Raw genomic sequence first — 14,451 nt, forward strand, 5'->3', positions numbered from 1 at the left:
TCTGCCAGACATGTGGGCATCAAGGACACCTGAACAAATCTCCCTTGGAGTGAAGGAGTCACTCCCCTGCATCTGCAACAAAGTAGACTGGTCTGCTGCTCCTGTTGTCCTACGGACTTCCCGAGGCTCAGCAACATAGGTGGTGGTTCTACAACTCCCAAGGCCCGACCTATCCTCTCTGCAATTTTGAGGCCAGTGTACCTCATCGGAACCACTGGGACCAAACCCCTGTGCACAGCGTTGACTTGCCGTTGCCAAGGCTTGTTGCCTCTGCACCCCAGAGATCTTCAAGTTACAAGAAGGCCCAGCCTCCAGAATCTCTTCCCTCCAAGATCAGCATCCTCACCGCATCCTCTGCGCCGGGGACCTTCATCCTCGGTGAGCTGCTCGAGGTGCTCATCCACGGTGAGCTGCTCGAGGTCCTCTTGCGACCCCTGTGCCTTCGGCCTGTGGGTCCTCCTGAGGTTCTTCTACTGCTTCAGTGGGCTCCCTTGCTTGCTCGGGCCTGCTCTGACTCTCCTGCTGTTGGTGAGATCCGTGGACGTTCCGGGTCCCAACGTTGCTCCTTCTTCGTCCTCCAAGCCAGTTGCTCTAGCACGGCTTGTGGGTACTCCCGCTGGACACTGACCACCGAGTCACAGACATGCAACGTAGGACAGTTTGTGTATGGGTCCTGGTCTTCCTCAGCGTTGCCTGGTCCTCTCAGCTGCAACAAAAAGGTCACCGTGGACTCTCCAGAACCTCCCAACATTGGTGGCCATTGTGTCTTCGTGCCACCTGGTCACCTGAGAGTGGCATAGACTCTGTCCCCTCTGCTTGCAGGTTTTTCACTTCCAGAATCTACCCTTGGATTCCACTGGACTCCTTTGTGAAGTTCTCCAGAGGCATTTTCTTCAAAGTAACCTGGCTCCTGGGGCATCCACCTCTAGTTCTTGGGGTGGCTCTCCAACCTTCCATCCTCCACTGGAATTCTTTAGGGTTCTCTCGGAAGGGTCCATTTTCTTCAAAACTGCAACCAGGACTTCTCCATTGACTTCCACTGGGCATGCAGTTGTGTTTCCATTCTGCACACAGCCTCTGTGGGGTTCCTGGGTGTTTACCTTGATTCCTTGTGTCCCAGGCTCCTCTGGGTCTTCTGGTCCAAGTCCTGTTCTCCTTCGCAGTTTGCTTTCCACTTTCTTAATATATGGTTTGGTCTCCCCCTGGAGACCACTGTATCTTGTGCTACTTACCAGATTGCTTTTGAAGTATTATTTTGTAGTGTGTGGATATCTCCGGGTAGGAGATATACCAATATGATAGTGATATTGTGTTGTAATAAATACTTATTTTTTCTAAACACGGTCTGGTCTCTTTTCATCTAACTTACAATACAGATTAAACTGGTAAAACAAGATAGGCCTGAAGGCTGCTCTCCACAGCTACCACTTTGAGAGCTTTATATGGTTATCAGACCACTAAAATCACCAAAAGGGCAGCCTGGATTAGTGTAAGGAGCACCACTTGATTAAGTGTGCACCATATACTAAGCCAGTAACCTACAGGAAAACTAAGCTTAATTGGAACCTCAATCTTTTATATGTAGGGGGAAACCTATACTCTTGCAATGATGCTATGATGGAGGTAAATATTCTGTAAAACTGAACATTATATCAGAGGGAGAATATTTGGCAGCGAAGGAGGTTGTGGGGAAATTAAGTCTATTCTCTTCCTTAGTTTGGTTCTTAATGATACAGTCTGAATGTGTGATGAGGAGAGGCTAAGTGCAATGTTAATTGAAAAAGGGCGGTTTGGGTCATGGAGGTCACAGGGGATTTACCTCAGATTCACATGATATACGATTAATAATACCTTATGTGTAAGCTTTCTTGTACTGCAATGGTTGGACACCAGGTTCTTGCTAACAGTATTTATAGGTGAAATTCAAAGAATGCAATTAACAAACACATAAGGGAATTACGTTTTACGTTCATTTTTATTGTGTGAAATAACACGTGGGGGAGTTTGATGTGGCTAAAAATATCTACACAGGCATATGATTGGCCAAAGAACTGTGGTGTTTGAGTCTAGATTGTTTTCTACTGTATGGGTAGAAACACACGTCTGCTTTTCAGCTTTGCCAGACAGCAGATCCAGTTAAGGAAATACAGAGCAGTAAGATTCAAGTGTAAGAGTTCCCAATTTAATTTCGATAGCAAAAGTTAACCTATTTCTATATTGAATGAAAACAAAAATTAGAATAATAGGGACAAAAAATTAAACAAGCACTTGTTTACAAAATATGAAATCGTAGAATGATGTTAAAACAATTAATTGTTGCAGAAGCTTGTAATAACAGCCATCTCATAAATAAAAGACATCAATGCCAACCACCTGAGAGTAATTTTATTACCTGAACTGCGCCTTGATGTTGCTGGGACTGGCAGATCTAGTTTGTATCTCTTTCTCTTGTTTTTCTCGCAGGATTCTTTCAGCAAGCAAAAAGTACGTAGCTGTGATGTGATTATATTTATTGGTTTCCAAGGCCCTTTAAGAAAGAAAGTTATGTTGATTAAAAAAAATATATATAAAATCCATGTTGTTTCTCACTTCTCAACAGTAAACATTGTTTGTCGTGCTGACACTGTCAATTTAGGCAATAGAAGAAAGGTGCAGCAGTTTACAGATGCAATTCACACACAAAGCTACCTGGAGAAAAGAACTAGCATACAGGTCAGACATGACCTGTAGTTTATTTTCACCCAGGAAAACTGTCCAAGTGATCAGCAACAGAATCTGGAATGAAGATGGTGGGTATAAGCAGCTGGCAGGGGACGAATGGCTGATAAATACTGTTTTTCGGGCAAAAAAACAACGCTAGGTATCTGCAGACTTTGCTAATGACAAAGACAACCTATGCATCTACCGCAGAACATCTCACCAAAATCAGTGCATGTGCACATTTCCAAAGGATCATGTTAAAATTAACAGTCACAGGTTAGAAATATCTATCAATTTAAAACAGTTTCTGTATTACCAAAAAGGACTCTAATCAAATTCAAGGAGAAAATTGGCCAATGAAAATGGACACATTTTCTGAATAGCATGTAGTTTAGGTGCTTAAGCAGCAGATGTACAGAGAGAATCTGAAGTTTCATCCAACAGTTTTGGGGCATTGAATTGCCCATAACATAATATCACAGAATCATCCAGGTATTTTATTTTTCATATTATAATTTGTGTCTAACTTTAACAGCTGAAAGTTAACCCTCAGCAGCTGAAAACTGCTGCCTGCCATCACTTTGGCTTCTCTGAAAGGCATGAATAAACAATCACGGCAGAGATAACAATAAATCATCAAAGGCAAGGGGACCAGGGGCGCTTGTAGTCCAGCATACGAGCCCCTTATAAATATTAACTGTATCAAACAGGCATGCAGTTCCTTCGGTCAGAATCAAATGAGGAGAATATGTCGGTGTAATATACACAGGATGGCACAAGAGTCCGCTCCTTTTGGAACTGGGGCCCTAACACATCCAATTGGGCTTGCTACTCATTGGGCAGGCGCTGCAATGCCCGACGGGAGCACGTAAAGCGATTCTTTTTAGGAGATCTTTTATTCCAAAGCCGTATGGTGACGTGGGGGTGTAGGGATTCGAGGTTTGATGAATGTGCTGATGTGCAAAGTGCGTAGGTCAGGGTAATAAAATACACTAGGTAGTACTCCAAAGCAAATTTTAATAAATGAGTCTGCTTGTCTAGTTAAAACAAGCATTGGCATAGCCAATAGGTCTCGCCTTTGGGACCTTATAAGTGTTTAGCCATGCAACAGTTGCATAACTAAATACTTATAAGGTCCCAAAAGCGAGACCTATTCGCTATGCCAAGCCCTGCGGCCGCGAAAGTGAAAGCAATCGCGGTAAAGCGCGGCGCGCGCCCCCGCGCACATGCACTGTAGCTCTAGGCTGGCCTGGTAGCACTTTTTGGAGCCCTCTCAATAAGTCTCGCCAGACCAGCGCATGCGCTGGGTCAGGCGAGACCTAAACAATAATGGCTAACCTACGAGGCAATGTTCTCTGGTTGGTCCACAGAAAGGGCAACATGTTTTCTTGCCTGAGCTGTCACAAAGTGATCAACTGGCATGCGTCAGGATCAAAAATAATTTTTATCATGTACCCGAGGAGGCAGAGAGAGAGGGTAGGTCGCTCAGTGTAATCATTACAACGAAACAGATGCTAAATTAGCGTTCCCTCTGCCATTAACTGAGGAGGCCTGAGAGCCACCCTACATTCCTAAAGGTACACCACATTTAGGTTTAATCGTGACTGGTTTACCCCTGCTACTAATCAGTATTCCAACCACTGTGTAGATAATGCAAATCATATCCCTAAAGCCTGCTTGAAGAAGTGGGGTCTGACAGAGTGATGACTTAGCAGCCAGGGTGCAGCAAAGGCAACCATCAAAGTACAAAAGCCCAGACTCTTAGGAAGCAGAGTCCAGCTTTCTATAGAAGTGCCTGATATTCCTTCAGAGTACGCAAAGTAATTCCTTGTAAGATTCAACTGCTCCTCGTCAGTGGAACTGACATTGTTTGGTTGTAAGGGGTGGTTCTACAACAATGGAACCTACAATGCATCAAAACACAGGCCGGTTACTAGAGTGGAGTGATTTGCAGCATGGTGGAAGGAGGCATATCTATACACATGTGATAAAGAGAGATGTGATGGGGCATGCACAATGGAGAAGGTATATAGGGAAAGCAGTGATAAGGGTTGAAGTTGGGGCAGGCGATACAAGGGAACGCAGAGTCTGGTAGATACTGAATTAGGGTTAGAGTGCAGCAAGGTATTGCTTGAAGACTAGAGTTTTGAGCTCTTTATAGAAGTAGAGGAGGAATTTTGCCTGGCAGATTTACTGTCAATCCTCACCATCGGAGCGTGGATAGAAACGGCCTGCTGTGTTACTTTTTCTTTCTGTGCTTTCTGGATTACACTCTGGTGACTCTGATGCTTTTTGCCTTGCAAATGACTGCTGTTGTCTTCATCAACATGTACAATGGGAAAGAGACTGTTAATTGTACTGTACATTATACAAGTTTGATTCTGTTGAATATCTGAAGGCCTCTGATGAAGAGCGCTCTTCAGGGGCGTTAGAGGGGGGAGGGGGAGTGTATTGACTGAATTTCTGTGGCAGGAGGGCGGAGGCCCAAATACTGAAACGAGAGAAGACGGAGATAAACGCTTTCCTTAGAAATTCAATGAAGACTTTGTTAGACAGGGATGCTAATTCGCTCTTACCGAGCACTGCCATTTGGTAGATGTTATGGGGTGGGATTGAAGATTCTGTTGTTCACAGTGAGAAAGTGTCCTGGTGGGGGCCTATCCTTTTAGCAGACACTAACGTCTGCCTCTGAAAAAGAACTGACATTCAACCCATTTGTTGTATTCCTGCCTTTAAAAATAAGGAGACTTAAAACATTTTTTTTTTTTAAAAGGAGAAGCAGAACCAGTCAAACTATTTAAGATATCCTTGCAGCATCAATACCTTGGTAATTAAAGTAAAAATGAGTTTAATGTCTTTGAAAGTATTACACTGAAAAACCTAAGGTTCTCAACTCATCACCCCTACAACTATTTGACACACTTAACACTCTAAAGCACCTTGAGACACTTAGCTTTAAAAATTGATGACACCGTTGCAACAACAACTCCAGTAGAAGAACTCCTGCATTATTTTTGGTTTCTTGCAGTCCCATAATTCTCTAGTAAACCTCTTTCGATCTTGTTGATCCAATTTATTAAAAGGCCAATATCTGACTTTCTCCTTAACCCCTTCAGCGCGGCACGGATTTCCGCGCCACGCTGAAGGTTCTGAGCACGGGCGGGGCCATGACGGAACAGTTCCGTCATAAGCACAGCCCAACCGACGTGCATGACGGAACCGTTCCGTCATGCGCGTCGAAGGGGTTAAACCTCCTAATAGGAGCCTAGATATTCCAGCAACAACAGTTCATTTACCGCAATAAAATCTTGGATTCTGCCACATGTAGAGTAAACTACTGCCTGGCAGCATAGCACGGATTATTCTTATTGCCTGATGACCTAAGAAAATAAACTGACTTGGCATATGCTTAACCCACCTGAAGCATTTGGCATGGTTGAACTTTCAATACTCGAATTGGGATTGGATGCACAGTTCATTAACTGTTCAGAAAGTAATTGAAAGTGAAACAAATCTAGGCATTTATCAGTAAGTACAGAGGAAATAAACCGGACTGAAAATATATCAGTTGTACGTTGTTTCCACATAAATGGATGATGAAAGATGCAATTTAATGCATTCAAACAGTTTTATTTTCTGCACAGAAAGACTTCTTTAGGTAATTAGCTACCCTTGAACTATCTCCAATGATATTACAATATGGGATGGAGGCTTCAGCAATTCCTCTTGCTTTGTGGTAGAATAGGGCTGGGAAGTAGTTGACAAACAGATAAAAAAAAATCCAACATCTACTCTCCTGAAATGAAATAAAATACATCGTTTTACCAGTGTATGGTGGTGAAAAAACACGAATTGCAGAATACCAGTCTACAGCACTAGACTCATTAGTTTCCAGGAAATTGAACAACCAAAACAGTAAAAGCCTAACAAGGTAAATTGGTTAAAAACGAAATGCATAATTTTTTATATATGTAAACAACAGGAAAAGGAAACACTAGGCAAGAAAAGCCATGCTGTAGGTTTCAGGCCCAACCACAACTTCAAATAATGATATCCCACAAATTGCTGAAGACACTCCCATAAGGCATAACGTAAAGGGGAAAATCCACTGTTTCTTTGGGGTTTAAAAGGTGGAGAATTTAGACTGCAATCATGTCAGGATGTTAACTGAAGTCAGGAACATTACAATTACAGTTCAGGGGCCGTATTACAGATGGTGCCCCGGGGACGCAATGGGAGTTTGCGCCCGCTTTGCGCACCCCTTGGGCACTTTGGTATTATAGAAGGGGATGCAGACACTTGTGAGCCCCTTTCTATAATACCGATAGAGCTGGCGCACTTAAGGTGCCAGGACTATCAACAGAGGGTGTTCCCTCATTTGCATAGGGGCGTGCCCTATGCAAATAAGGCAATTCCTTTGACTCTGTGCCATATTACAGACCTGAGCGCAGATTCAAAGAAGCCCTCAGGAGGCCCACTGACAGTGGGCCATATAAAAGGTGGTACACTGTAAGTGCGCCTCCTGACAGCAGCCCTCTGCAGGGGATAAAGGGGGTCCCATGGACACCCAAGACATCACTTTGCAGGTAGGTGCAGTCACTGACTGCACCAGTCTGCAAGGGAATCTCTAAACCCCTTTGAAAGAGCAGGCAGATGCTGCACGCACTGTGAAAACACGGAGCAGCTGCTCTGTGTTTTCACATGAATGCGCTGCACTCAGGGCAGCGTGGGTTCGCGGCTGCCCTGGGGGCAGCGCATACATCATAATGGGGCGCCCTATCACTGTTGGCGCCCAGCGCACCTTTTGAAAGGTGCGCCAGGCGCAAACAGTATTAATCTGTAATACGGACCCTGGAATGCTTTTCTACATGCAGACGCTCGAAATCTGTTCTGGTCAGCTAGGAGGTAAGATTCTTGTAGCTACAGCTCACTCCCGAGGGATCAACCAGATAGGCCTCGTCCTTTGTCGTCCTAGTTAGAGGTCTGCCCCATGCCATATACCGAAAAGAGGAAGGAAGCCCATTACTTGTAACAACAGTTTTGTATTTTGAGGCTCTTTTGGATTCAGGCGCGATGCATTATTTCAACTTGTATTTGGTGGTCACAGAATAGGAAAAATCTAGGTGACTTATGACAATGCGGACTGTAAGCCCATAATGTCTTGCAAACTACTTAGTAACTTCAGATTCTATTTTCAGTTACAGCCTTCTCCTTTACCAGTGCAGGTCACAACAGCAGCAGAGCATCCAGAGTGCTAGAGGCGTTCCTGGCCAGAGGCAGTAAACAGCAACACCCTTACTCAACTGGTAGTACATGGGGTCTCTTTCCAAGCAAAACTATTAGCTGAACGGAGCAATGATTTATTCTGCTTCGGAGGCTATAGGGGAAATCAGGGTCAAAGGCAATACATTTGTTTCTTCTAATCAGGAGAGAGTGCACTTCAAGGTGGAAAATCCCTGCTCTTCATTGTATTATTCTGGCAGATTCGGTATTTTCTTTTCTTCAAGAGCCCTGCATCACAAGTCTCCTGAGGAGCGCGCTAATGATTTGGCATGTTGACCACAAACAGTGTGCTAGAATCTGTTTGGTGACACATGGTATATAATGGCTAACTGGTGCCATTGGATGCAGGTGGCGGGCACTAGCGCTCAAGTTTGGAGATCAGGATCTATTTTTCTTCATTGGACCCAGTGCAAGAAAGAGAAAGTGTAAAAGAAATAATGAAGGGGCAAACAAATAAAGGAAACAAGGACAAGGAGTAAAGGAAATGATAAAAAGGAACAGCATGTCTGAGATAGACAGGAAATTTAGGGTAACGGAAGAAAGAGGAATGAGGTAAATCAATACTAGGCAGCCTTGGTTTCATCCAACATTGGCTATCCACAGTAAGAGGAACTCTGAGCTCATACATTTATTTATTAAGCAATGGTGGTAACCAAAGGGAAGTGGTAATCCTTTTGAACAAGTGTGGCAAACAGTAATGGATGGCGGCAGCTGGTTACTGTAGTGGGGTGCACCGAAGTAGGCAGCCAGCCTAATGGCTCTCCCTGGTAAATCCATGTAGTATATGATGGGCATCTGATTATATGAAGTGTGTATAAAAGATTGTGCACATGAGAAGTGCTACTCTGGAGCTGCTCCTCCCCTGGATTAATGTAGTAAATATACGGCTGTTGGTGATAGTGCTAGTTAGTGCTCTGATCTCCCTTTATTCCTGCAGGACCCCCTTAGCTGCTCCTCTGAATCTATGTCAGAACAGAAGGTGAGGATTATGCTTAACTTTATTTTTCATCCCTCCAGCAATCGCTTCCAACATGAAATGAAAAATTAACCCACATGAACACTAGAGAAACTGGAAATAACAGTCAGCCAATCACAAGTCCCGTATGAATGCAACAGTAATTTGCCACTTTCCATACATAATTCCTATTTCTTTGCTGCTCCTGCAGCTGTCAGTTAAGTAGCCTAGCTCTCTCTCTCAGAACTAAGCCTTTTCTTTTCCTCCAAGCAGCTAAATTGGTTACTATCTTTTGTGCTTAGCCCTTTTCTATCTCCACAGGGGCCGCAGGAGCACCTAGAGCACTCCTAATGCGGCGCCATTTCTACATATTAAAGCGGGAGTGCAGTGCGCGAAGCAGTCCTCTGTTCGAAGAAGGGCGCCATCACCACTCTCATGCACATTTTGAGCACTGTACTCTATTTATGGGCAGCATGCAATCCTCTGCACAGGATATCCTGAAGTTGTAGATGCGCATCCACAGTGGAATACTGCAATAACAGTTCCCGCTGCCCCAGAGTTTAACGCCTCTGGACGGGGGTCGATACCGTCTAAAACAAAAGAACAAGTTACTTACCTTCGGTAACTATGTATCTGTAAGAAACATTAGTTAGTTAGATTCCTCACCTTAGAATATCCCCAGGCGTCAGACTGGATCCGGAAGATTTTTCGTCAGCAATACCCCTTGCGCGTCGCTAGGCGTCGTCTGCGGCGCCGCGTCCGTCGTCGGCGTCGTGCGCCGGAATGACGTTGGAGAACTTAGACGCCGCCCTCGCGCGCTGACGTCAGTTCTTGTACATAGCTTTCCGCGCCAGGAACGCAGAGCCATGCAAAGACCGACACTGGTGCCAAAAATAAAATCTAGGGGCCTGAAAAGGATAACCTTAACCCTAGATGTCAGTTCGCAGAACGGGGAGGATGGGTGGGTCGGTGAGGAATCTAACTAACTAATGTTTCTTACAGATACATCGTTACCGAAGGTAAGTAACTTGTTCATCTGAAAGAAACATGTTAGTTAGATTCCTCACCTTAGAATAGATACCCAAGCAATACCATCCCCGGTGGTGGGTCTGCGAACCAAGATCACACCAGAAAGTCCTGGAGGACAGAACGGCCAAAGAAGCCATCCCTCCGGACTTGGCTGTCAAGGCAATAATGCCTGGCAAACGTGTGTAGCGAAGCCCACGTCGCCGCCTGACAGATGTCCTGCAAAGGGACACCCCGTCCCAAAGCAGTAGTAGCCGCTGTGGCCCGAGTGGAATGGGCGCGCAGCCCAACAGGAGGGTCCTTTTTTGCCAAGAAGTAACAAATTTTGATGCACAAAACGACCCACCGAGAGATGGTCCGTTTGTGCACAGCTTTCCCCTTCTTAGCACCCACGTATCCAACGAAAAGTTGGTCGTCCACCCGAACTGCTTTGTGCGGTCCAAATAAAAGGAGAGCGCACGTTTTGGGTCCAGACGGTGGAGCCTCTCTTCCTCTTTGGAAGGATGCGGAGGCGGAAAGAAGGTGGGCAAGGTGACAGACTGCCCAAGATGAAATGGAGTCACCACTTTCGGAAGAAAGGAGGGACGAGGCCGAAGGACAACCTTGTCCGGATGAACAGAGAGAAAGGGAGGCTTTGAAGATAAAGCCTGCAGCTCACTCACCCGTCTAGCCGAGGTGATGACTACCAGAAAAGCAGTCTTAAGCGTCAGCAGACGAAGAGGACAATTATGAAGAGGCTCAAAGGGAGCGCACATTAGGAATGTGAGAACAAGATTCAAGTCCCACTGAGGCATTACAAAAGGGACAGGAGGGAACGTGTGAGTAATGCCCTTTAGAAAGCGTGTAACTACAGGGGACTTGAAAAGAGAAGGCTGATCAGGAAGCCGCAAGAAGGCAGAGATGGCAGCAAGATAACCTTTCAAGGTGCCCAGGGCAGAGCCCTGCCGGGCCAAAGAAAGAAGAAAGAGGAGAACCTCAGAAAGAGGGCCGGAAAGGGGATCCACAGCCTTTGCTGTGCACCATGCCACAAATTTGTTCCACCGGCAGGCGTATACCGTCTTTGTGGAGGGACGCCTGGCTGCCAGAATGATATCACAGACTTCAGGAGGCAAGTCAAATGGCATCAACTGCCGCCGCTCAATCTCCACGCATGGAGGTGGAGGCTGGACAGGTTCGGGTGGAGGACCGTCCCCTGCTGCTGCGACAGAAGATCCTCCCGAAGGGGCAGACGTATCGGAGGATCGGTCAACATACTGAGTAGCTCGGGATACCAGTACCTTCGTGCCCAATCCGGAGCCACCAAGATGACTTGGGCCCGATCGTGCCTGATCTTCTTCAGCACTCTGGGCAGAAGTGGTATAGGTGGAAAGGCGTACAACAGACCGCAACTCCACTCGTGACGAAAAGCGTCGCCGAGCGAGTGCCGCCTTGGAAATTCCAACGCGCAGAACTGCTGACATTGCGCGTTCTCTTCGGTGGCGAATAGATCTAACCAAGGCTCTCCCCACTGCTGAAAGAGACCTTGCGCCACTTCGGAGTTCAGACGCCATTCGTGATCCATCATGCACCGGCGGCTGAGTTCGTCTGCTCTGGCGTTCAGAGAGCCCGCCAGATGTTGAACCACTAGGGTGACGCCCTGGTGTTCCAGCCACGTCCAGAGGCGCAGAGCCTCCTGACAAAGGGTCCACGACCCCACCCCGCCCTGTTTGTTGCAATACCACATGGCGGTGGTGTTGTCCGTGAACACCTGCACGACACTTCCCCTGACAGAGGGAAGGAAGGCTTTTAGTGCAAGCCGGATCTCAACTCCAACAGGTTGATGTGGAGACGAGACTCCGCCGGAGACCAGAGGCCTCTGATCTCCGCCTCTCCCATATGGCCACCCCATCCCAGGAGGGACGCATCCGTCACTACGACATGCTCCGGTTGGGGAAGGGAGAGGCTTCTGCCCATGACCCAATCGCGGTCCGTGAGCCACCACTGCAACTGCTGTGCAGTGCCCTCCGAGATCAAGACATGGTCGGACAGGTTGCAGTGATGCTGGGCCCACTGAAACTTCAGGTCCCACTGCAGAGCCCGCATGCGCCGCCTGGCGTGATGCACTAGTAGGATGCAGGAGGCCATCAGCCCCAGGATAGAGGCCGAAAGATGGGAATCAGGGCCTGAATATCCCGGACCCGCTGTTCCGGTGGATAGACCCGGAACTGCGCCGAATCGAGAACTGCTCCGATGAAGCTTCTGAGAGGGACTCAAGTGTGACTTCGGCACGTTGATGGAAAATCCCAGCAAATGCAGGAGATCCGCTGTAGTCTGGAGGTGGGAGACGACTGTCTGGGGCGAGCCCGCCTTCAACAACCAGTCGTCGAGATAGGGGAAGACTGGAACCCCTGATCTGCGCAGATGAGCTGCGACCACCGCCATCACTTTCGTGAACACCCGAGGGGCACTGGTGAGGCCGAAGGGGAGCACGGTAAACTGAAAGTGCTCTTGGCCCACCGTGAACCGCAGGTAACGCCGGTGGGCCGGCAGGACGGGGATGTGGAAATATGCGTCCTGCAAGTCCAACGCTACCATCCAGTCTCCAGGGTCGAGGGCAGCCAGAACCTGAGCCAAAGTTAACATCTTGAACCTCTCCTTCCGGAGGAAGGCATTGACGTTCCGGAGGTCCAAGATAGGGCGTAGGCCCCCTTTGCCCTTCTTGGGAACCAGAAAGTAGTGGGAATAACAACCACGACCTACTTCTGGGCTCGGAACGCGCTCGACGGCCCCCTTGGTCAAGAGGGCCGAAACTTCCTCGTGGAGAAGATTCAAATGATCCCCCGAGATACGGTGGTGCTGCGGTGGCATGGCTGGAGGGGGCGTCTCGAAGGGGAGAGAGTAGCCCCTTCGGACGATTTGCAGCACCCACCTGTCCGATGTGATGGACCGCCAGTGGAGCAGGTGATGGTCAACTCTGCCGCCCACTGGCGTGGAATGGGCCTGAAAGCTCGGACTAGGAAGGTTTTGAGGCGGATGCTGCTGGGGTGGATGTGGGCTGACCGCATCGTCCTCCAGAACCGCCTCGGCGGAAACCACGTCCGCGACCACGCGCAGGTTGGTTCTGCGGATGGTGGCTAGGCGTACGTGAGGAGGCACCCCTTCCTTGGCCACGAAAGGCGGAAGTTTGCGACCGTGGGGCCGAGAGGCCCAAGGACTTGGCCGTAGCCCGGGAGTCCTTAAAGCGATTCAGCGCACTGTCCGCTTTCTCGCCAAAAAGGCGAGTGCCATCAAAGGGCATGTCCATGAGAGTGCTCTGGACATCGCCCGAAAATGACGTGGACCGTAGCCAGGCGTGACGTCTAAGCACCACTGTGGTAGAAATTGCCCTACCCAGCGAGTCCGTAGTCTCAAGCCCACATCGGATAGCATGTCGTGCTGCATCCCTCCCATCGGCCAGAGCCTGGGTGAGACGTGTCTGGACCGCCTCCGGACACAGGGGCAGCACGTCCTCCACCGCATCCCACAGAGTGGGAATAACGGTCCAAGAGACAGGCGGTGTTCAAAGACCGCAGGTCCAAACTAAGGGAGGAGAACAGCTTCTTGCCAAACTGTTCCAGTCTCTTGGAATCCCGGTCCGGCGGAGCGGTCGGGAAGGAGGATTGGGAGGTAGAGGCCTGGATAACCAGGCTCTCGGGGGTAGGGTGTTGGGACAGAAAACTGGGGTTGCCCGGAGCAGGGCGGTGGCGCCTGGCGACGTTCCTGTCCACAGGAGGAACTGTGGAGGGCTTGGACCAGGTGCCCTGCAGAACGTCAATGAGGGCCTCATTGAATTGCAGCAGAGGCTCAGTGGAGCTTGCTGCAGACTGAAGCACCTCAGTGAGGACGTTAGTCCTCACAGCCACGGCAGGTAGCTCGAGCCCAAGGGCTGCGGCCGCCTTGCGCAGCACCACAGAGAAAGCAGCGCCCTCCTCCGAAGCCACAGTCGGAGGAGAGACGAATCCAGTGTCCGGAGAGGTATCCAGGCCACTGGCCTCCCCCAGTTCATCTGCCCAGTCCTGTGACATTTGAGCCTGAGCGGCCATAGGATCCTCGGATCCCTCCCAGTTGTCCCCATCATCCGATTCCTGGTATAAAGGAGGAAGGAGCGGAGCCGGGCGGTAGACAAAATGTGTCTCTAGCGGCGCCGAACGCGGCGTCCATCGACGCCGTATCGGCGCCGGGCCCGGAGCGGGACTGAACTGGGGCTCGACGTCGAGCGGATTCAGCGTCGGCGGTGGTACCGGTGTCGACGCCGGCGGAGGAGGCGTGACGAGGTCGACCGGCGTCGGCGGGGACTCCGGAACGGGTCCCTCGGGCGCTTGCGGCGCCGGGGCCGGAGCCGCCGGCAGGCAAGGCAGCCCAGTCGGGTCTGCGGGGCCCGAAGGCACGCCAGCGGGCGTCGACGGCGGAGCCAGGCTCCTCATGGCCGAGAGGAAGGCACTGACTTCCGCCGGCGTCTCGTCAGTCCC

General features: G+C 49.0%; 1 protein-coding gene across 1 annotated transcript in view; it reads right to left on the minus strand.

The window, feature by feature from the left end:
- Positions 1–14,451, minus strand: part of SNRK (SNF related kinase) — a 170,224-nt gene that overhangs the window by 63,816 nt on the left and 91,957 nt on the right. The window contains exon 6 of the mRNA XM_085630605.1: positions 2,393–2,527. Within this exon, the coding sequence (XP_085486731.1) occupies positions 2,393–2,527 (135 nt within the window). The remainder of the gene's footprint in view (positions 1–2,392; positions 2,528–14,451) is intronic.

The sequence above is a fragment of the Triturus cristatus genome, chromosome 10 (assembly GCF_964204655.1).
Source record: "Triturus cristatus chromosome 10, aTriCri1.1, whole genome shotgun sequence".
NCBI lineage: Eukaryota > Metazoa > Chordata > Amphibia > Caudata > Salamandridae > Triturus > Triturus cristatus.